Genomic DNA, 24,512 nt, shown 5'->3' with positions numbered 1-24,512 from the left:
GCTTGCAAGTAATTGGCGGAAGTGCGCGCCTTTGAGTATGCAATGGTTTGTGAACTTCCGCAAACACTGGCAGTAAACAATAAAACAACGGATTTTTGTAATTCAAATGATATATTTTTATTTTTTAATTTGATAATTGATAAAGATAATTTGGAGTAATGGCTTGAATTTTATAGGAAATAAACTTAGTTTTTTGTCTCACTCTGTTGGTGTTGCTGCAAAAATAGCTTGTATTATTAGGAAAAAACATGTACTCAATACATTTATGATGTGTAAGTTTACAATAAAAACAAACGATATTTTCGTAAAGTAGCATTTTCGAGCTGTTTTATGTTAAAAACTAACATACACTTCAAAAATTAGATATTACAACAAATAAATAATTCACAAGTGCGTGTAGAGTTATGCTTTTATGAGAAATTTTGGAACATACATTTATCAAATGCAACAAAAGAAGTAATTTACAAGTGGATATTATAATTTTTCAAATTTACACAGAGCAATAAGCAAAGCTCATCGTACCTAAAAATAATAATTAAATGGGAAGTTTCCGACTTCTAACAATTGAAAGTTAATGAATCACAAAATTACTAATCAAATTGAAATATTCATATCTAATAGTCTAATTAATAGTAAAAAATTACAGCATTTTTTTTTTTGTAATTAGTTATAGTCTTTTAATACGTTTGAAACTATTTTCAACTAAGTGACTTGAGCATTTGGCTCACACTCTACCAGAGCACTTTTCATCTGACGTCAGCATTCAGTCTCAAAGTATGTTTGTATATAGCAATATGTGTTTGCTTCTCACCACAAGCGACAACACATTTAATGTGGTTCTCGCTGCTGTTGTTAAGCATCATCATTATCATTGCTGCCGCGTGGCCGCTTCAAGCACAGCTCGATGGCATTATCAAAATCGGCAACACTCAATTTGGACTTCTTTATATTCGAGTCGAGCACGCGCAGATTGCATGCATAATTCTGTTCAATTTTGCTGAGACTAGCGGTCATCTCGCTGGCAAGCTTCTTCGCCGTCTGCGACAATGTAATCGGTATGCGGCCACAACGTTTGATCGGACTCAATATATCCGATTGTTTATACTCGTGCAACTCACCATAGTCAAGCACCTCCCACTCACCGCTCTCCATGTTCCAAGTGAAGAGTATGCGGCACTCAAATTGCCGACGATGATAAACGCAGTCCAATTTAAGCGAACAGTTCAGGCAATTTGTTGGTGTAGTGGGCAGCTGATCGCGCGCAGAAAACTGTGCCATCAGCAGGCAAATGATGGTCTGGCTGAGCGGACAAACCTAGTGGAGAAGAAAATATAGATTTCAGTATATTTATTCTGCTTGATAACAGCGGAAATGACTCACCCTTATTAGTTCACACGCCCAGTCATAGAACACATCGTAGGTTTTCTCATTTTTCTGGCATAGAGCGCTTATCGTGTAGTACGTAAAGGTCTCCAAATCGAATGAGTGCTGCGTTATCACCACACTGGGGCAATTGAGTTGTTGGTACGTGGCCTGAGAAATCATTTGCATTTCCGAATAACAGGAGCCATGTACTTCAACCGGCAGTGAGGTGTGATAGCCAGGTGATATACAGTCATCTAATGAGGTTATAGAAAATGATTAGTCAAGCGTGCATTTATAACCGGTTGTTGTTGTTGTAGCAGAAAAGATTCTCAAACAGCCTTTAATCTTATAAAAACTCGAGTGCGTTCCGATTCCGTAGACCCGACTGTCTACGTATCACCCACGACAGTAGGGTCTATGTAACCGGAACGGACCCAGATTTATCCGACCAGGGACTGAGTTGACAGCAGAATTCTGCCGCTACAGCAACAATAACAAACCGGCTGTCGTGGTCTAGAACTGTCAACTCGGCAAAGTTGCCAAAAATTATTGGAAACATATTTTATGCCACTACAACAACAATATTGCACTCACAATACAACATAAATGCGAAAGCATAAATATTAATACTTTTTACACTTAGCACTTTCAACTTACCCTCTTCACTGGTTATGACCGAGGCGGCATCGTCTTCCTCCACGAAGCGTCGCTTGAACTTTTTCGTGCACAACGGTTTCTCTGCGGTGGTGTTTGCTTGCAATGGCAGCTCCACTACACGATTCTCTTCGCGGCGCGGTGATAGGAATGGTGCATTGGCATTCGGCGATATGGCGCCGCTCAAATCCAGATGACGTTTGGCCAGCGATACTTGGAGGGGCGATAATGTACCCAAGGGCTTGAAGCTCAGCATTTGCTGTGTGGCTGTGGAGATGGTTTGCGGTGGCGAAATGGAGCCGTAAATGTGTGCTGGCGTCACGTGACGGCTGGGTGAACGTATGTGGCCACCAGCAACGGGTGAACTGTATGGCGGCGAACGAAACCCCTGCTGCAGCGAAGTTATGGGCGAAGCGCGATGCATGGGCGGCGGTGTGCAGTGACGCGCATCGTTGCAATTTGACGGCGAAGCGTGTGACGGACGGGGCGATGATGATGGCGAAGCGCATGGCGAATTATAGAAATGATGCGAACCAGTGGCCGCGGTGGCGGTGGCTGAACGATGTAGCGTACGTGCGCCACTATTGCCATAAGACGAGGTATAATGCGACATAGTGAGATTTTTGTTGGCCGAACGTATTTTCGTAAACGGCACAATATTCTCAGAGTTGTCCTCGGAAAATTCATATTTTTTATCGGCCAAACGACGTTTGCGCAAAGTGGAGATCTTCTCACACTTCTCATTATCCTCGGTGAATTCATAAGCGTTAAGCCGATCAGACATTGTGGCCGCAGCTGGCGTGGCTGAGGTGGTAGTTGCAGCGCTTGTCTGCAGATCGATGGTTGTAACGCCATTACGAAAGGATTTTGTGACGATGCGATGGTGACGCCTGCCGCGGTGATTAATTAAACTAAAACGCGCTGCGCTACCGCCGCCGGGACTGCCATTGAGGCCAGTTGTAGCGGCACTCGCCGTGGTTTCAGTCATTTTATTGGCATTGTTAGTATTGTTGCTGCTTGAAGCGGCACCTGCATTGGGTGAAGCGCTGCCACTGCAGGTGAAAATCACTTCATCGTAAGTTTTACGCGAAATAAATGTCACTGCCGAACCGGGTGAGGTAAGTGAGGCGTCACTTTGTGATGCGCGTAACGGGGTTTCGCTGGAATGCGTAGAGTCCGTTTCGATATCACTAAAGTCGGCAATAATGCGTGCGATAACGTTATTGTGATTATCACAACTGGCTTGTTCGTCGGCAGTCAACGGCAGTAAGCGACGCTCCATGTTTGATGTGCACACAGCTGATGATTCATGGCACGGTGTGCTACGACTAGATGATAACAGATGCTGTTGCTGTTGTCCTTGTGGTGGACAATTGGTTGTGTTTACAGCAGGCATTATTTCAATATGCATCATATGCATAAAACCATTGGAGACTATTAAAAGACGTTCGGGACATATGAGGTTTATATATGGGTCGAATTTCGGATCGGATTCTGTTGAAGAATACTTTGTGTGTATAGTTAAGTTGCACTTCAAACACAGCATGTGCCAACGGAAGTCTAAAATTACATAAAACAGATACTATAATTTCTTTCTATAAATTGTTAACAAAAAAAAAATAAGAAAAAATGCTAACTTCGGTTGCACACGCAAATAATAAGAACTGCATTTTGATCGAACGGTTTGTAGCTGCCAAAGCTGAACAATTTGTTCTCCGATTCGATTGTACAGTTGCCTTGGACAATGATTCATGCAAAATCTCGTGAAGATACCTCGTTACATAAAAAAGTTTTTCGTAGAACTTAATTTTGATTCCGACAAATGAACGGCATCTTGGAGAGAAAGACGTGTGCAAATTCAAATCGATATTTTAGAAACTGACGGATTAATTCGCGTATATACCGACAGAGGGACATGGCAAAATCGCCTCAGCTCAACACACTGATCATTTTATATTATATATTTTAGAGTCTCTAGCATTCCCCTTCAGTGTTAATAACTTCGTGGCAAACTTAATAAATCCGGTTTAGGATATAATTACATACTTACATGTGCTATCTTCATTATCTCGGAGTTTCTTACAATCTAAACAACCGAGTTTAGGAACTTTAACATAGGTAATATATGAATCCTCATTCTCATTTTCAGCTGCGCCATGTACAATGAGTATACGAGGATCGGTACGCTTCCATTGAGTCATCGTCACTTTCTTTAGATTGTCAACACCATGATCGTCAAAAAGGCAGCACTTGAAGAAGCTGCGTAGTGGTTTGTGAGGTTGGTAGACCCAAAAGTACAAGCTAGTAATTAAAAATGTATGGTTGGTAATCGTTATAAATATTAAGCACTTTCATATAAATATATGTATATTTCAAATTAGTTACTTACGTATATTTATAGCCATAACCAAATGAGTAGTGGTTGGTCATCATGTTGTCATTGCAGCACACTTTATAGCTTAGGAGGAATTGGCCACAGGCGCTAAGCCCCATAAACATGTGACTGAAAAGGGATAAAACAATATATATATATGATAATATATTTATATATACACAAATACATTTTTGCAGTAGTACTAATAGTGAATTCTGCAAGACCATTTCATCATATAGGGTCCAATTGAATATCATTTCAAAGCACTTACTCACCCTTGTAGGAAGCATTTCGGCACAATATCCTTGAGGCAAAATCTTAATCTATTTGGCACTTGCTCATAAGCACGTTGTTGTGCATGGTCTGACCGCGTTCTACCCGAAAAATTATCAGTACGCTGAATACATAGAGTGCATTATATAGTGTTAACTAAAAAGTTATGATTTTCAATTAAACTCACCTCCCTATTGTATATTTTATGCACCAAGTTTGTAGGATTATTTATGTTCATAGCGTTTCTCGTGCTGCAGAGCTGTTTGTTCATTTGTTGCTGCTGTGCGCTGCTGCTAGCGCCATCGGAATCATCTGAACTATTTTCAGCCGTAGAAAAATCATCATCTTCTTCGGAGGAAGCTGATAGTGATTCAGCAAAAGCATTGAAATCAGCTTCCATCGCTTACAACTGATTAGCTTCTTATTGAAACCACCACAATCACCTCTACCAACGATATGTACACCGAATACAGACTTACAATTTCGCCTTCACTTGCTCGTTCTCCTCCTGACCAGTCTTTGGCTAGTCAGCCTAATCGAGACCAGCTCGCTTAGTTTCTTCAATTCACGGTCATTTTCCAATTACAGCCTACTTAATTCACTGCTAAACCTTCGCCCTACAATTACTAAATCTACAACGATTTTGCTGATGCTGAATCCGTTTTATTTCTGCAAAAAATTTATTTTTTTCTACTATGGTCGCAGCCAAACGCACTAAAGTGAAAATAAAAATCTAACCAACGCCAACGTCGCCGCCGTTGTCGCTCTGTTTGTCGGCATGGCAGAGACGCAGTAACTGTCAAAGATAAGTGAAAGGGAAATATAAACAAAGCCATTTGATCTTGGTGGTGAAAGTGAGAGGCAAAGCTCAGTTGACAACTATTTTGAAAATCAGCTTGTTTATTGTCCGGTGTTTTCAGTGGTTGCCATAATGCTCTTATATAAATAAAATTCTGTGAACGATTAAATTTGTTAATCGATTAAAGTTTAAGTTTATGTAAATCGCTTTATTTTGCGTATTGTTGGGAAGTACACATTTTCGTGATTTTCTACAAATAAAGTAACAAAATACTGATCTATACTGGCAAAGGTATATTATGATCTTTAAAAAGGATTTACGAACATTATAAAGCTGATATAATATTTAATATATGTATCAGGCATAAATATAACATTTTGTTAAGTATTGTGACGCACACGGATGATAGAACAAAATCGAAACGACGATATATTGTCAGAATCAACTAGACATCGAATTCGTAGTTGCAGAATGTTTTAGTGGCGAAGTTTTGTTAAAGATCTACTAAATAAGGGCTGCCAGATTGTGCAGTAGACACAGTTCTAATTAGAGTGCTGCCGTGTTAAGAGCAATTGAGATGTAAATAAGAAGTTGTAAATTCAGATAATTAGTTGTTACGCGTACGTTTGGATTAGAAATAATAAGTATATAGCCATTAAATTGGGACTTTTATTTATCAATCCAGTGATCGAACTCAAGAGTGAATTACAAGGTAGACGATTTATCGAAGAATCCCTTACAATATATGAATTATTAAAATGATTAGATTTCAGTCGAATATGGACCGTTTTCTTTGTTCCTGACCATTCTAAACTTTCAATTAAAGCATGGCAATGAACTTCAGCCTTATATTTGCGCGTTAAAGTTCCGTGGCGAATCTAAGGCTTTCGCATTTTCTGCAATGAGACAGTTTACCAGTTCCTCAAACTCCACTATTAATTTTATGTTACAGATGTTGTTGTTGTTATAGAGGTAAAAGCATCTCTGAAGTTGTCCAACATCATCTATGTTGTTCTAACATTTTGATAACTAAAATCGTTTCTAGAAACGCTGATGAGTGTTAACCCGAAATCGTTCCTATAAAGTAGAGAAAACAGAATTACTGCGCAAGGTAAACTTCTCTCTTTTACTTATCTAGAAACTTTTCATTAACTAATTTTGTTACTTCAAATGTTGTGGTCCTGCGTTAGATGTTCACCATAAAGACCAAATTTATTAATGGATTTGAGTGAGAAAAAATTCCGTTATATTTTTAGCAAATAACTCCAACAAACTTGGCTGTCAAAAGCTGATAAAAACACTAACGTAAATAGGATGTCTTGGCATTTGAAAGCCGAGAATCCATATTCTGGCAAAATTTTTGATTTAGATGAAGAGGTTATCTATTTTCCATATTTTACTTGAAAACGTTCTTTAATTTTTTCAATAATAGTCAATATTTTAACAACATCAATATTAATGTGAGAATAATAGGCTAATCTAATTATAAATAAATAAATATTATATTATATTCGTATACATAATTCTGGGCTTCTAACAAAATCTCAACCACAACAGTACTTAAATCTAGGCGAGTACAGTATTTGCTGGTGAAACGGTTGTAAAAACTTCCGCTCCTGCTTGTAACGTGGACTCGATGTACTTCGGCGCTTTAGTAGGTACAAATTGCTCTCTATTCTTGCCCTTTTGTGTTTGTATCTTCTTCTGCCAAATGCCAGCCAAACCTCTTATAGGCATCGGTATTTCATCTGTGGGTGCAGACGAATCTCCGTTCATAGCTGGTAACTCGGGTAGTGAAGGGTAATTTTTGGGTGAATCGTAAATTATCCAATTGTCTGGTCTAAATAAAAAAAAAAAAATTTTAAGTTAAATAATTGATTTTAGTTACACTACGAGCTTTTGTTTACCAACCTTTCTAGCTTAGTTAATATCTTAATGGGCGCAAAAGCAATACGTTCGGCAAGAACTGATTTCGCCTTCGTAGTTTCAGTATTAGTTTCAGTCTTCTTTATACTTTGTCTCTCGTTCGTCAACGTCCGGATTGCAGTCGTTTTTGTAGCAATTAAAGTTTCGGTCGTCTCTTCGTCATAGTCTTCGGCCAATATCTCGTTATTAAGGTGTTTACCCACAACATCAGGGAAGTCGGTCACACTTTCGGTCGTCGTAGTCGTGCTTTCCTCAGTATTGGTCGTCCCTATATTTTGTTCCAACGATTTAGGTAAATATTCTTTGCTCAGCGTGTCTATAGTTGTGTTAAGTACGGGCAGCACGTAATTGTCGTCCAACATTTTAGTACTACAGTTCTTGTTAGCAGTTAAGTTCCGCAATTCGTTCTCTTTCGATTTAATCACTGCTTGTATCATATGTTCAGGTCTCATGTAACCGTCTTGGTCAAATTTTTCACTCAAATCATCATCATCCCTATAATAGTAATCATCGTCATTGTCGTCGACGTCATTTTCGTCATCCGTCGAGTTGTTAGTCAGAATTGGTTCGAGTGTGCGTGATATGGCGATTTCGTCATAGTCCTTGATAGTAAGAGTATGTTCAAAATTTGTTTTCTGCTGTAGGGGTAAGTTCTGTTGGTGACTATAGTAGTCATAAGTGCCTTGTTGCGGTCTTTTATGTGCGCTTGAAAACGGACTGTTTGTACTTTCCTTGTGCGTATTACCAAAGTATGTCTGCCCACTTGGGGAAGCCACTGAATGTTGCGAGCTTAAGAACCCTGTGTTTGGCCCTTGGTTAAATGGTGGATTTCGTGACGGCAATAGGCCGTAACTACCTCCATTGATTTGATTTGGCGGCAAAGGAAGTTGTGACTGTCCGACTACGTTGGGTTTTGGCCGTATATTAAAACTGAAAGTACTATCTCCGCCATTCGCTTGCGCCACACCGATAATGGCACCAAAGTTCCCAGTGCTGATTGCACTACTGGTCGCCTGTACCACGCCACTGCTCGCTACACCGCCCACCTGACTCAGGCTAGCAGCCGATGGAACGGCAGGAAAGGCTGGTAACACATTCTGGTTCGATGGGCGTGGTACATAGTGTGATATGGAAGATACATCCGTGTTCGGTCCGGAAATTTGGTTACTCTCATAAATATTCGAGACACTAGCTCCATAATTCGCATGCTCTTTTTGTGCTGTAGTACTGTGTGGACTCGGTTGCTGTGGCCTGTTATTGTTGCCAAAACCGCTGGTCGCGAACGATAGAATATTTTGAAAAAGTCCCGGTGCGCGTGTCGTTGTTGTGTAACGGTCTTCGTGTTCATTAATATAAATGACGGTCGGGGGCTTGGTGCGTCGTGTTTGTACGACATTAGCCGATACGGTGGGTGTGTTCGGATAAAAGGCGTGTGGCGATATGGTGCTCGAGTAATATGTGCCCACATAACTGGGTGAGAATTTGTCATAATGGAATGGTTTGTACGGACTCGCCGCGGTCGTTAAGGGTTGTACTGAAGATGATTGCTTATTTGTTTGTCGTATGTTTATTTCGATTTCGTATTGATCTGAATTCGGTCCGTTGACTACAACTTTCTGGGGTCGTGTGTAAAATGTTGGTTGCGTTTGGTATTGTCTGAGTTCCACTTGTCGAGAAGTGGGTCGTGTGGTCAAATTCGTAAGCGGCGTTACAAAAGTCGTTTTTCTGAAGCCCGCACTTTTTGTCGTTTTTGTAAGATATCTAATTTTTGTCTCATTATTCCGGTTCGGTACTTTAACTACAATCAATTTTCGATTCAGCTGAGGTCTGCGTCGTCTTAAACTTGTAAGGTCGTCGGTTTCTTGTAGTCGTTTCATTGGGTTAAGGTCAGCGGTATTGGGCTCATTGTCAAAAATTTTGTGTTGTGTAAAATTGTTTTTTTTGTTGTCGGCTCCTTCAGTTAGCGTAACGTCGTTTGTTTTTGTACTTGAACGCGCTGAATTTGTAAGCGGTAAGTTTGCCGTATCTGTCCACGTACTGTCTTTATTCTCCTTGTTCGTCTGAACTTCTGTTGTCTGCATTTTGCTGTCTTTGGTAGACACGTTATCCGTCAAAACTGTCGCTAAGTTCTGTTCGCCGTCTGATAAAAATGCATGTGGGGCTTCAGTTCTGCCATTCCAATTAGTAAGTGAGTTATTATCTGCACGTTCAATGTCTGTTTCTATGTCTCTGTCGATTACTAACTCCTTTTTCACCATTTTATATTGGGTTTCACTTTCATTACTGAAATATTCTCTCAGTATGCTTTTAACGTCTTTTACGTTTGTCTTTGCTTCGGTATTACTCGAAGTTTCCTCAAGGAATGTAAGTTCTTTATTGGATTGTGAAGTCTCACTATCTCTGTCATCAATATGTTCATCTACATTTTCCTCATGGAGAGTTGGTACTTTTGCGTGAATAGTTCCGTCAGAGAGAATGTCTTTAATTGAGGGCGTAACAGTATTGTTAATAGTGTCAAGTGATTCGGCTCGTACCTCCAGTTCAAACTTTGATTGTCGTGCATTGTCAGTTGCTGTGCTGTCGTTTTTGTCAGAGATGCTTGGTAGTAGTAGAGTTGGTAATGGATCGTCTATAGAGTTGTTGTGCTTCGAGGTAATCGTGGTTTCAGTTTCTTCTGCATTCTTTTGGTGATCTCTTGAGAATTCGGCAACTTTTTCGGTAGTTAGTAGTTCGTTAAGTTCCGTTTGCGTTTCAAGTTCAATGTCATCTATACGTGCTTCCAACTGCCCGTCGGTCATGCTTTCGGTTGTACTCTGCGCATTTGTTGTATTCATCTTCCCAGCAGCGTTCAATCGAGTGTTGCCATCCGTTGCGCTTCGCAGTTCGACAGGTATATTGTTAACAATTACAGTGGTGCGTCGGTTACCTTGTGGTCGTCGTATGTTTACCCCACGTATATTAAGCGTAATTTTCGTCGGATTTTTGTCAATCTTATTATTAATGCCCTTAATTGGTTTCGCAGTCGCAATTGGTCGTTTAGCAGATGTCCCTTTTTGTCGTATGTCTAATTTGTCGCTAATACGAATTATCTCACCCGGCACCTTAATTTGAGTCACAAACCCATTTGCCGAGTTCTTATTGACCACGGGTCGTTCACGATTTGGAAAGCCTGCCTTATTCTCTTTCACTACTTGTACGGAGCCAGTCGGTATGTCGTCCCTAATTTTATCTGTGTTTATAATCTCAAATACGCGATCCGGCTCCTGTGCTTGTGTTGTCGTACTAGTTGCAAAAGGATCCTGTTCGATCCATGGACTCAAGTCGAGCGGCGACAATGCGCCGGTACCACAAATTTGGCGTTTATTGCCCTCAATTTCCGGCGGTAACAAAGCATGTGGCTGCATTGTACCACCGCCAACAGCACGACAGAGCACTTGCGCAAGTGAGACACGTCTTATGGATTGCAACTGTGCGGGCGTGAAAGAGTTTTCGAAATCACCATTCTCGTACCAGAAACGATCACCCTTGCGCGAATTACTAAACTGCTGTGCGATGATACAGGCAAATGTGGGACCGACGAGTCCGCCTACGACAGGTCGTTCGGCAATACCGCCAACAAAGAGGTCAATATCATGTACGCTGCGATAGGCGTGACTAATGCGTTGTGCCGATTGTGGGCCGACCACATTAGCAAAGTCCTCCCAACTATTTATGGGCGTAAGGCCGCAAGGTATACGCCATGACGTGTAGGGTGGCACACCATGATCCCGGCCGCGCTGTATGTTGATGGCAGCCAAATCCAAACCGAATGGAAAGCCTAAGAAAGAGTAACAGTATAGTGTTTAAAATATCGAACAATTAAGTGACATGTGATGAATGTACCTGGTGTTTGAAAGAGATGGTTGGTCAGCTCGGGTGTTATGAATTCATCACGTTTCAGTGCACGCTGATTCACCAAGCCACGTATGAGGCGATGCAATGAACCGGGCGAGCCAATATCACCACGTTGGAACTCCTCGTGTAGACTGACATCTAAAATCAATGGCAAACTCCAATAGTTTTTCACAACTAAAACATAAAAATGTCGAACTCTTCACTTACTATTTCGCATGAAATTGTGAAAACGATCGCAGCGCATATAAGAATTCTGCACCAGCGAATGACCGAAACGAAAAGCGGCCGCAGCAAAAGAATTAGCGACCGTTGGATTCGTCTTCGGATCATAACCCTGATAATAGCCACTGCTCAACAATTCTAAATCAAAGAGTCTACACACCTCACCACCCAACACAATAGGCAAAAACTCCCTGTATGTGATGTGTTGAAACATGGCGCCCACAATGCGTCGCGCCTCCTGATAGATCTTCTCATCGCTCCAGTGCAAATTCATTTCGCTCAACTGCAACGCTATGCGATTATGCTCACCCACCCAAACGTGATGTAAAGCCAATAGACCAGGCTGCTCACCGCTGCGTCCATCACCTGCGCGTATACACTGCGTAGCTATTGCACCGCGTTGACACACATCCTCAGCAGGATTGCCGCGCCCATAGACAAGCAAACCGTTGCGAAAAACACGTGCATTGTCGGAAGACTTGGCGCTGTTCGAATATATTGGTGATGCGTCTATATAAGAGGTGGCCTGATTAGTTTGCTCGCGCCAAGAGAGTATGCAGTCGCGACGCTGCGCAGGCGCCGAACGCAGAAACTCCAAACAGCGCACTTTAAGTGGCGCTAACCATGGATCGTCTAGCGGCACTTTAATAGGAAAGCAGGATGGGTGGAAATCAGTGTTGCCACAGCAACTTGGCACCGAACCGTTGATTGAGCTGCGTAAGTGTAAAAATTTAGTTAGAGGTTAAAAAATACGTGTGTTTTTATATTTATAGACATGCTTTACCGCGGTTGCGCCGTGGAGGTCATATCGTGATCGAGCAGTTGTCCCCATTGCGCGGTCATCAGTGTCACCGCTGCTTCACCATCGCGCGCACCATGCACCAACAGACTGACGAAGCGTGATGATGATAACGGTCCGCCCTCACTGGACATCCGTATCGAGTCGACACCGTCGCCATACTCGGGCGGCAGAAAGCGATTGAACGGCATTTGCGAGGCACCCCAACGCGGACGCCGCCGGCTGTTGCAGGTGCCATCGTGTGTGCGGTAACGCGCCGATGCAGGCATACATGTGGGCGGATCACGCGGCGGACAAAGTCCTTCCAGTGCCGTGTGGCGCAATGAAATCTTCGAGGTGTGCGCCTGACGTGCCAACTCATTGAAGTATTTGTAGCTGCAACAATGAAGCGAAACTTTAATGCGATTTCATGTAATTTCCATTGGAGGATCTACACGGTAGTTAATGGTTTTTATAATTTTTTATTTTTGCCTTTTGAAAATTAAAAGTTAATTGCTGTTTGCGCACGCGTGATACTTTGCGCTTTCGGCGCATCATTTTTCGACGCATTGCTGTGAGTGTTCCACTTGAAATGAATGGAAAATCGCCGATTTGTCTGTATTTAAGCGCCCAGCTTGCAATTGGTCTACGCCATTGCCATGGCAGTCAGTCGTCGCCGCGTCGTTAAAGAGTTGGTCCGTAAGCAACAACAATGGCAACACAATGGCCGTGCGTTGGTGCTGAGAAAGCTCTGTGGCGACAGCGCCAGCTTAGTGCGCAAACAAGCTGCAAACAAGTTGGAAATGCTCATCACCTGCCCTCGCCAGATATTCGGCTCACCTCGTGTGCCGCCAGGCGGCCACATACAAGTTCCGTTGCACGCCAATGGGACAGCAATTGCCTACACCAAAACGTCCGCCACAACAGCTGCGGCACAGCTGCATGCGCATAACGGCCATTAAAATCGCAGCGTTCGCACTAGCAACCAATTCATCGTCGCTTCACTTTTTGTTTTATTTTATTCATGCTTTTTGCTGGCTAATGTATTTATTTATGTCTATTAGTTATATTCATTTTGTTTTCCTGTTTTAACGATCTTTTTGGAAAAAGAAGTGGAGAAAGTGGAAAAGGCTTTTCAATTGCAAAGCTCGACCAAATGATTTTAAAAAAAAGAAAAAACAATAAAAAACAGTTTTTCATTGGGTTCATCGTGGTGTCGCGGCGACTAGTAGTCTTGGTGCCGTGCAAGTTGCATCGTCACGACTCGAGCCGGTTTTGACATCAAACGAAAACAAAAAAATGTAAATAAACATGATTTATAACGGCATATATAGTATAGGCATTTATATTTAATACTACATAGTAAAACGTTCGAGTTCAAATGCACGTATACACTTAAGCATGCATGCATACGTATGTACAAATGTGTGCACGCTCTTTGCGGTGTCGCATTTGCCCTTTAACATTTCAATAGCAAATGACAGATTCGTACGGAATTGCAAAGTTCAATACACCACAAAGCATTTTCATCTATAATTTTGTACTGTTTTTTTTTTGGTTATAACGGTTTTTTTATGTTTTATAGCATTATAAACTCTTAGAAGACTTGCATATATTTGTATTTTTAGTACGCGGTTTTGTATATTCAATTCTCACGAGAAAAGATCCGATAAAACGCTTCGTCGGTTCGAAGGGTATTTTTAAAAACCAAACAACAAAACCGTTAACTTCAGTTGCACCGAATCTAGACCGGCTAACTGTTTGCATTCAACGGAGAAAGTTTTTCTAGTTCTTTATGGCCACGTTGTTTGATATATAATAAACAACCATCAAGTTGAATTAAGGTTACTAAATAAGGAGAAAAAATCGTTATGCAGATCTCCATCTTGTTTTTAAGCTGACAGTTTGTATGGCAGCTATACGCTATTATGGTTTGTTTTGAACAATATGTTCGGACATTCTAGCCTTATCTTTGATAATAATCCAAGCCGAATTTCGTAACGATAATTTCTCAAATTCATACAATAACTTGATTTTCATTGATAATTTTATGAAGAATTATGTAAAATATGTACTTTAAAACAGTAACAAATTTCAAAATAAATAGTTTTAAGTAATATCCGTAAGAAGAAAATAATGGATGTACCAAAGAGTAACAAATGTGTACAACCAAACTATCCTTTATGACTCTTCGTACAGATAAGTATGTATCGTAGCATAGCAGTCTGAATGCTTAGACACTAATACACACCATACACATGTCTATAGTCTTCATAGTTTAAACTATACCTATGCTATCTTAGAATCTGATCTCAGCGCCATTTACCAGGTGCAACTGAAACTCAAATATACTTTTGAATATCTGACACGTAAGCAGCGCAGTCTGCCGGAATTCTATTTAAAACGTTCTAACATCAATAATAATATACAATATATAAAGATATATGATCTTCGATAGGTGTTACAAACTTCTTAGCAAACTCAATATACTTACCATGTTGAGCATACAATTACTAGAAATATATTGTGTTTTTACAAAGGGAAATAGGTTTAAACTTGGACTATAATAGTATTGAAGAAGTTAGCTACGGACGAGTTCTAATTCGAAATGGTGGAACACGAAGTATGCAAACGCGAAAATTCACAAATACACTTTTTTTTTTTTAATTCTTAATTATATGATTGATATCAAATAGTTGGAATAGATTTTTTTCAGTTTATGGGTGTTATTTTTCAGATACATGTTGAAATTAGTTGCAAAGTTTTTGACAATAAGCGTATTTTTAGTTGTATGACAACAAAGCATTCTTGCATGTTTTAGTTGGATTTTAAATGCTTGGAACATATTTAGTCGTTTCATTGCTAAACCCTCTATGCTAGTTCTTTCTAGATCTTTATCTTGATATTGATACGATCGGAATAATTGGTTCGGAGATTTTAACATGGCAATAACTATAAACACTTTTGATGCCTTTTAGTCATTCCATAGAGAAACCACCCTGTGTAACAATCAGCAAAGCCGTTACAAATATTTACTTATCCAAGTCATTCTCAATCAAATGAGTTGGATGACTCACTTTAATGTAATACTTCTTCAAGATAATAATGGGAAAAATAATGGTTCTACGGTTCTATGCCGATTGTATTGACCGCAGGGTAAGCTGTATCCGATGGTTCTATTTTCATTCACTTTTTTAGAAGAAAGTGGTGATTGGGTACTAAGGTAAGCCAAAAAAACTGACCACTCAAATTATAGGTTAGAATGACTTACATATACTCGTATACCCGAAAAATAAATAACATTGCAAAACAGTATTTTAGCATAATTTTGTGAGCATTCAAAATTTCCATTTAAAATAACACTTAAAAAAAACTTTTTTTCACAAAAAATACCGCTGAGGCAGGTTCTTTTAAGAAATTTAAAGTCTACATGATTCTGCAAAATTTGTTTTTTACTTCACCCTAAAATAGGCTCTTTTTTTAAGATACGAACATACATAAATATTTATGTAGAGTATAAGTTACGTGAAGTCAAGAGATTTAATAATCTTAGTTTCAGTGGGATATTATATTAGTATGTCGAAATAGATTTTAATTCCACTGGGTGGTTCATAAGCTCGAACTCTAAACTGACAAAATCAAAGATATTGGAAAGTCATTATTCACGGAATGGTCACCGTGCGGCAAGCAAAATTTTAACGACGAGTGCTTTTCACACACAAAAAAGATTCTCAAATAATGAATAGGCTAGCAGAAGCCGCCATTTGTAGGCAGAAAACTGTTATTAAAGCAAATACTTGTACAGTCGTTGAACGTCACTCTCTAACTTGCCGGACAACCAATTAATTCTACGTCACATTTTACGACTAAGAGGTGACAAAGAAAGGTGAATTTAACAATAAAAGTGTAAGCATATTTATAATCGGTGTTGACGCATTTATTTACGATGAGTTTATTAAAGCGACAAACGAACGAACTGTCAACTTGACAGCTGCGACGTTTACGTAACTAATTGAAACGTGCATTGAGTGCATTGCCACGGTCGGCTTAAACGAAATGGACTGAGTAGACTTAACAAATATCTTTAGGTAAAGGGAAAAAGACGCTGTGACTTGTGACAGACCGTTACAGCTTACCAATGCACGCACACACATACATACACATTTTCCATAAGCCGCACAACAAAACTCGCGGACAATAAATAGCTATTCGTTTGTAAGAAAGTAAAAGTAAGTTAATTTCGGTTGAGCAGAAGCCAAAGCGAATTGGAAATGTTTTAAATAAAATAGTACTTTCTTATTAACTTTTACGCATGCATGTACATACGTACATATGTAAATTTTAAACTACAAGTGGCACCAAAGTGCACCATTTCACTGGAGTTTTAGGCGCTTAACGAATTTATTGGCGTTTTTTAAGCGATTTTGAAATTTTTATTTTGTGGTGTGAGCTTTTTGTAACTCTATATATTTATGTATATATACATTTACACATATGTGTATGTATGTATTTATGTTTAAACTACCTCCCCATAAAATCGTAAATTATTATGCGCAATCAAAATGTCTTGGCCCCGAGCTTGCCGTGCCGCGCTCAAGCTCGATGCAGATTTTCGTCAGGTGTCAATGAACTTTAGCCGCTTTTGTCACAAACCTGATACTAGTTGTGTGTACATAAATATATGTATGTATGTATGTATGCTTACACGCATTCACCATTCGGCCAATGGCTAGCCGTAGCATCGCCATTAGTCGGAGCGTGCGGCCATCTGTTTTGGTTTTATGTGCAAACATACACAGAAACTCTATATGTTATTGGCATTGCCTATCTGCTTGTATGCATGTGTATGTATAGTGATAGTGATAGTATAGCATTTTTTAGTTATAATGTTTACTTTTGTTTTTGTGAATGCTCGCTGATTTCACTTTGCCGTGAATGGCTTTTGTAACAGCTCGAATTGTAGCTAATGAAATCGAAAGCACCAAATAGCATACATCTGAGACGATCACCCAAATGCGTTTGCTGTTAGCGCTTAGAAAATAGCATACATACATATACACATTATTTCGAAATATACTATACATAACCGTATGTATACTTATATCATGACCAGTTATATACCCTGTTTGCCACGAAATTTGTTACACTTAGAAGGAAACGTCGGAGACGCTGTCTGTCCGTCTGTATATACGTGACTAGTCCCTCAGTTCTTGAGGTATCGACCTAAAATTTTGCACACGTCCTGTTCTCAACAAGAAGCTGCTTATTTATCGGAATCGCTGATGTGTGACCACTTAAGCATATAGCTGCCATACAAACAGACCGATCAAAATCAAGTCCTTGTATGACGAACTTCTGTATTTCTCGAGATATCTTCACGAAATTGGGCATAGCTTATTGTTCAAGGTAACGCTATAATCTCCGAACATATTGTTCACATCTGACTACTATAGCTAAAATGCCATAAGAAGTGCACCTGTGAAGGGTATTATAGCTTCGATGCAGCGGTGCTTGTTTAAACTACAGACATTTGAACTGAATTTCTTGGTTATTATTATAATCTATTTATTTTTTTTTTTGGCAACAATAAGCTGCGTGCAGTGTTTAATTTTAAGCGCATCCGTAAGCTTATGCTTAATTTGCGCCCTTTAGCAATTTGCGCGTCAATCAATTCTTCAAATTTTGCAAGCTTTCTTCCACTAATACTGTTCATTAGTTTGCGTTTTTTCTAATTGCTTGTGGAAAAATATTTACCACTTATGTGTTATTTTCTTTATTTTGCTGTTGCTGTAATTGCCGTTTTTGTTATTTATGTTAATAACGCCTTTCATTTGTGACTTCCACGAATTGTTGACATTAACCATTCACTCAAAGAGCAACTCGGTGCTTGTTGTGCATAGCTGAAAATGTTGTTGTTGTAATTGTATAATTGCGAACAGTAAAAATAACAATTTGTACAAACAAAATTACATTTTTATTTACTTATCTGCTCATTCGCATGTTTTGTAAATACCTACTAGTTTGTTATTATTTTTTTATTTTTATTTTTATTTTATTTTGTTTCTTTGGTTTTATAGTGGGTAATGTAAATTCGTTGTGGGTGTTTAACACACTGCAATTATGTATGTATGTCGCTAAAAACAAATTCATTTGCTTCGCTAAATAATTTAAATGCGCATAAACGCAAGCTTTGCTCGCACTCGCGCATGCATGCAAATGTGTGTATATGTATGCCTGTTTGTTTTAAAAGGGTCCATAATGTAGTCTTTTGAACTGCGAATATTTTGGCTGCGCTTCTTCATAAAATTTAAGAAAATGAAACTAAGCCGACCAAAAATAGTTTATAACGAGTAATTCATGACTGAAAGCCAACCAGTCAGAAGACAACCAAACTTGCACTAATTCGAACCAATCTATATATTATATTTATCTACATATATATATATAAAAAGAAAGTGTGTGTGTATATTCCGTGTAGGCTCCGAAACGGCTGGACCGTTTCAATAAAACTTTCAGGAAATCTTTAGATTGACCTGACGAGTTTGGTGACGATCGAAGCACTTTTCTTTTTGAACTGTCAAATACAGTTTGTATTTACTATGATGCTATTCTATTGTTTTATAACCCAAATTTGTGTTGACACATGCCTTGTGGATATATGTATATGTCATTATAAAACATATTGAAGTACAATGGAGTATATTGAAGTAAAATGAACTATAATAAAATATATTAAAGTAAATAATTAAGGATTTTTAAGAATTCAAGGTAAGTAAGCGCCGCGAATGTATTCGTTTACTGATGCGTTTTAAGTGGATTATTACAACGGAAAATTGTATTTTTCTTCACCAATCATATTTCTTCAAAAAATTAGAAAGTATTGGTAAAAAAAACCTCAAAATCAAAGAAAGGTAAGGAAAAAAGAGCAAATAAAACAGCTGAGGAACCGGAGTTACGCCTTGAGAAAACTCGTAATACAAGAAGAAATATGGAAACTGAAGAAGAGCGTAATTCACGGCTACCGAGACAATCCAATTTAAAAGCACCTAAGTTATGCAACGGCACTAGATGAACAATTAAAAAATTGTCACCGAATTCAATCGAAGCCACAATCATCGGTGGTAAATTCAAAGGCGAAGGCGTACTGATTCCACGAAAACCGATAATTTCCAACGATTTACCGTTCGAGTTTAAGAGGCTCCGAATCCCCTTTGCGTCTTGCTTTTGCAATAACTATTAACAAAGCACAAGGTCAGTCGTTGACTATCGCCAGTTTAAATTTGAAGAATTCGTTTTTTTCACCCGGCCAATTCTATGTCGCTTGCTCCCGAGTCGGCTCATCTAAAAACTAGCCTTAAGATGAGTTTTAAGGAATTTATGAGTCTGTTGTGTAAAATGGTCATCGCTTGTATATATTTATAATTACAAGCTTTTTGTTCTGTTAATTTAATTTATCCTTGCTTTTTTTATTTATAAATTGAAACAAAAGACTATCTCTAGATTTACATCTGATGAAATCATTTTAATTGGTTTTAAATAACTAGCAAAGTACTTTATCTTATTTATATCGTTTATATTTATCACGTACTAATTTATTACTATTTTAATTCTTTAAAAAAAAAAAATTATATTTAATATTTTATTGTCCCGATGCCCAATATGCTTTTGTATCAATGACAAGAATGATATTCTATTTACTAACATGTATGTACTTATATGAGTGTAGGTAATCATCTTCACCCGCTCAAGAAGAGAATAGAAGAAAATGCATATGAAGATAATTGAATAATTTAATATATTTAAGAGATAAATTAAATATTTAATGTTGTAATTTTGTTGGTTAAAAAAAATAAGGCAAAATCTAGCCCTGGGCTGGGTACGCTAGTTCACTATAATTCTTCCAGATATTTTGAATCCGTCTTCGATTCGCTATTTCTCTGATCGCTATACTTGCGCACTGCTCTCTTATCAAAAAATGTACATGTAAAAGCAACAAAAGAGTTACCGAGCTAAATTGATACAAAAGAGTATGCGTATACCTCATTAAAGTGGGATAACCGCAGTCTTCAATGCCACCAAGTTTTATTTTGCATATTTTATACCAGTGTTACGATAACGATTGTGAATGGCTCCTACAAAAATATCCTTTTAAATTAAAAAAAAAAATTTATTGATCTGACTTGAGCCTTGAAATGTAGTAGTTGCTTACCAAAAACGTAAGCCTCGAAACTAAGAGGTAACTAAAATGCACTCACACAATTACGTTAGAGGACGTGATTGAACAGGATACAACGAAAAGACTGCCAGTTGGTTTGCTGCAACTGGTATAGTTTGTTCGATTCACGACTTTCCAGAGTTCAAAAACGGAGACAGCTAATATTACTGATAATTTTCAAATTGCGACAAATCGAACAAAACAACTGGTATAAAGCAAATAGATGGACGTAATGGAACAGAGCTAGAATCGAAAAAAGTTGTGTCTTCACCTATTAGAGGATCCGACATCATACTTCACGATAAACCTGCAATGGGTTCCAGGACATAGTGATATCCCTGGTAACTGCGAAGCAGATGAACTAGCCAGAACTGGTACCACTTTGCAACTAACCCCTGAAAAAGAGGGAAATTTCATGCCTCTGGCAACTTGCAAACACTTAATCAGCGAACATGCTGTAAATCTAGCTGATTCTCGGTGGAGACAAACAACAACTTGCTCTACTAGCAGACGAACGTGGCAGGATTGGAGCGTGAGTCGCACAAACCGATTACTAAAATTCAAAAGGAATGACATAAGAACTCTGACCTCCTCTGAACTCCTTACAACGACTATTGTGGAAGCTGTCAGGAAGTAGAAGAAGAGGAAACTGTAAAATATCTTCTATGCGAATGTAAAGCTCTATACAGGAAAAGAATCGCAACTATCGGTCGGGGATTCCTTGACGACGTATCGGAAGTTGCACATACTTGTATACAACTATTTGTACTGATGAGCATCATCAGGAGAGCAGGGTGGTTCAGAGATGAGACGAGAGAGTGACATTATTCCCGGTGGTATCACAATGGGCCTCCTATAGGCCTAGGTGCGTCGTTAGACAGCCACTTTACCTACCTACATATCTACCTAAATATTAAATTTTATTGTTTTATTTAAAGAAGAAAATATCTAACTGAAAAGTGTTAGTATAACGAGAAATATTAAATTAAATCAAAAATAAATTATTGCTCTAAGAAACCGCGCACGCCTTTGCATTTCTAACTAGAACTCTTAAATCAATGATTAAGAGGAGCATAACAGAAATAGTTTATCAAATCGAATTAAAACCAATCGCTACTTAACACATTTAATTGGAATTGGAAGGGCGGGATCCAAAATCACCGTTAAACTCACAATAAAACTACACCGCCACATCTACACACATACAGGGGTACACAGAGAGAAATTATAAGAAAATCTTGAAATGCAAATTACCGCTTATAAGCAAGCAAAAGTTCGGAAAATGTGCGAACATCGGCAAGTCCAACTATTAATTTCGCCAAGCATTTTAAGTGAATTTTCACCTGGATTTCCGTTGGTTGGCCAATGAACTGGCAACCGCGAGGCAGCCACTGACTCTACACGTTTAACCGAAGACCAACAGGAAAGGATGAAATGGCTCAGCGAGCGCTTGGTGAACGCCGCGACGTCAAGCTTGTCATTTGCGGTATTTGCTGTAAAATTTGAAAAAAGAAAAGAAATAAATCGCGGATGCGGCTGCCACAAGCGGTCGTTTAACTTTTCAACGCACCGCAAGACATTTATGCAGCTTTTTTTTGGAATTAATATTTGCTTTTATATTCGCTGGCAGATAGGCGCCTCAAATTCAATGTCAAAGTGAAAGTTTACTTTTACAAGTAATTGCTTGTGTTACATTGTGCGTATAAATGTATATATGATTTACAGTAAGGCGATAGCGGTACATGCGCCGCTCAGAAGTAATAACGAAGTGAGTACGTGAATATATACTCGTATGTAAGTAATAACAGAAAATAGTAATAAAATCAACATATTTGTGAACAAATAACAAGGTATGCTCTGAAATAGAAAATACCTTCCCGAAATTATCTGATGAATGTATATCTAATGTTTGTAACCGAAACAATTTAATCCGAAATTTATGAGGAATTTTTACATGTTTTTACAACAACAATAGTTTCAAGAAACGCAGTAAAGGCTCGAGGACCTAAATATTTACATATGTATATGCCACAATACTTTGTCATTTTGTATATCAGCTTACTTTCTTTTTTCCTTTTTAAACGGCGAATACTTGAAAACCACACTTTATAGATGCACTCCAATTCCGTAATGGAGTCAAAGCTGACCTCTAAATAACAGCGGGTTACATAACGTTTGTTGAGAGCTTCCATAACAGTAGTAATATCCGAACCACGGCTACTATGATTATCTATGAAATTGCAAACCAAGCATACAATTGTCGCAAATGTGAAGAAAGGTAAGAAAAGCGCCCTCTTTAAAGATTCTTGCAAGTCCAATAACAGTATGGATTACGAGTATGTTTACGTATATATATATCTAGGATGCTGTATTTCTGTTAGCTGTTTAGGCTATACCACTTTAAGACAGTTCTCCACTTAAAGAACCATCACAAATAGAAAAAAGGCTGGGGCGTGCTGGAAATTACATCCGCCAAACGTACTTTATTCTAATTTCCTTAAAAATTTAAATGTGTGAATTTTTCGAGCTCTTCGTTCGACAATGCTGATCTATAGTACTGGGAGCGATAAAGAGACTTAAATTTTTTTCTACACATTAAACGCCAAACTTTGTATTATTGCAAAATTCCAAGAAAATGAAGTCTGTTTTCAAACTAGCTTAAAAATTCGCACTTGATTTTAATCAACTCGAAGCTTAGGAAGAGAGTATTTATCATGCTGTTTCAATATTTTCTGCTTTCCCGTTTTCAAATATACCGTTTTTAGTTATGGTTACAGTTAATTTGTACTCACTTATTTCGAAAAGCTTTCGTCGCCGATATGGTTGCAAAAGCGGCCATTTCCTGCTCCAGAGTCTCACTTACGGACTCGCTAAATTTGGAAAGCAGTGCAGCTGGATGATTGTCTTGAAGCACGTGTCCTAAATGAAATGAGGGAAATGATTACAACGAATTATTAAAATAGTAAAGGGTGATCAAAAGATAGCAATATATAGAATTATTATTTAATATAATGAATTATTATACTAATATAGTAAAAAATTATAGTAGAGTTTTCATTGTTTCTACGGGATTCATAATTCACAGAAGCTATATTCTTGATGTAATAGAATGATTCTATGTTTAGGCAATTTTTTGTGAAAAATAAATATGATAAGATAGCAAAATTATATAAATTATAGTATAAAAGAAAGACACATGCAATTTTGAAAGTCATTAAAGAAATAATTAAATAAGTCTTCTAGAATTGTTATGTATAATGCAAGATTCGCATGGACAATTATCAGAATATACTTGTAAGAGAAGGAGTGGAGGTATAGTGCGATAAAAATATATATTTTAAATTTTATAAAAAAATATATTCAAACTGAATACTCTATTTGCAACAACTTTTTGGAAACCCTGTAAATTAACGAAAAATCATCATAACCTTAGACTTATAATACTTATTAGTAAATAAATATTCGAATATATTTATTAGTACATTAGGAGTTTGTTAAGTATATAGTCAAATGCTCACCATTGCGTAGTATATTCGGCACAATTTTTCCATACAATTCGGTCATTGCATTGAGCCCCTCGCGCGCCGATGCCTGCAATGCGACATCCATCAGCGTCGGCCGATTGGAGTAAGCGCGTTGTTGACGTTTTCCCGCTGCTGCTGACGATGCTACAACATCTGATGTATTCGCAAATTGCTTCCTGCTGTCTAATAAAAACAGAGGTTTCGGCAATTCTACACTAAAACCATTTTTGTCACACAAACTATTGTTGTTGTTATAATCGGTCATAATTTTTGTTGGTAGGCGTGTAGTTGTTTCATTGCTGGCTGCGAATGGAGCTTCCGTATACTTTGTTATTGTACTGGCCGCCACATTCCCGATATGGCACATCGTCGTCGCTAATCCACCAATGAGGAAAATTATAAAAATCTTGACTTGTTGGCTGCAAGGCTTACGTGCGCCGCGCTGAGGCGGAAAAAGTGTGGAGAAGTGCATCTGCATATCATCAGTT

The 24,512-nt window shown here is 38.5% G+C and overlaps 2 protein-coding genes across 2 annotated transcripts; both read right to left on the bottom strand.

The window, feature by feature from the left end:
* Positions 1–92: 92 nt before the first annotated feature.
* Positions 93–5,434, bottom strand: LOC106618959 (uncharacterized). Its single transcript, XM_014236902.3, has 7 exons — positions 4,854–5,434; positions 4,669–4,790; positions 4,409–4,522; positions 4,070–4,320; positions 2,023–3,579; positions 1,381–1,619; positions 93–1,314 (listed from the first exon to the last, which is right to left on the bottom strand). The coding sequence occupies exons 1-7, from the start codon at positions 5,064–5,066 to the stop codon at positions 853–855; spliced, it is 2,958 nt and encodes a 985-aa protein (XP_014092377.2). The 5' UTR covers positions 5,067–5,434; the 3' UTR covers positions 93–852.
* A 1,425-nt stretch (positions 5,435–6,859) lies between these two features.
* LOC118679864 (uncharacterized) lies at positions 6,860–23,417 on the bottom strand. The gene is made up of 6 exons (XM_036357137.2): positions 23,293–23,417; positions 12,292–12,681; positions 11,493–12,220; positions 11,274–11,423; positions 7,377–11,208; positions 6,860–7,305 (listed from the first exon to the last, which is right to left on the bottom strand). The coding sequence occupies exons 1-6, from the start codon at positions 23,337–23,339 to the stop codon at positions 7,032–7,034; spliced, it is 5,421 nt and encodes a 1,806-aa protein (XP_036213030.2). The 5' UTR covers positions 23,340–23,417; the 3' UTR covers positions 6,860–7,031.
* Positions 23,418–24,512: the final 1,095 nt, after the last annotated feature.

This window comes from Bactrocera oleae, chromosome 2, assembly GCF_042242935.1.
Source record: "Bactrocera oleae isolate idBacOlea1 chromosome 2, idBacOlea1, whole genome shotgun sequence".
Classification (NCBI taxonomy): Eukaryota; Metazoa; Arthropoda; class Insecta; order Diptera; family Tephritidae; genus Bactrocera; species Bactrocera oleae.
Note: the sequence above shows the minus strand (reverse complement) of the source record. Positions and strands in the feature narration are given on the sequence as shown.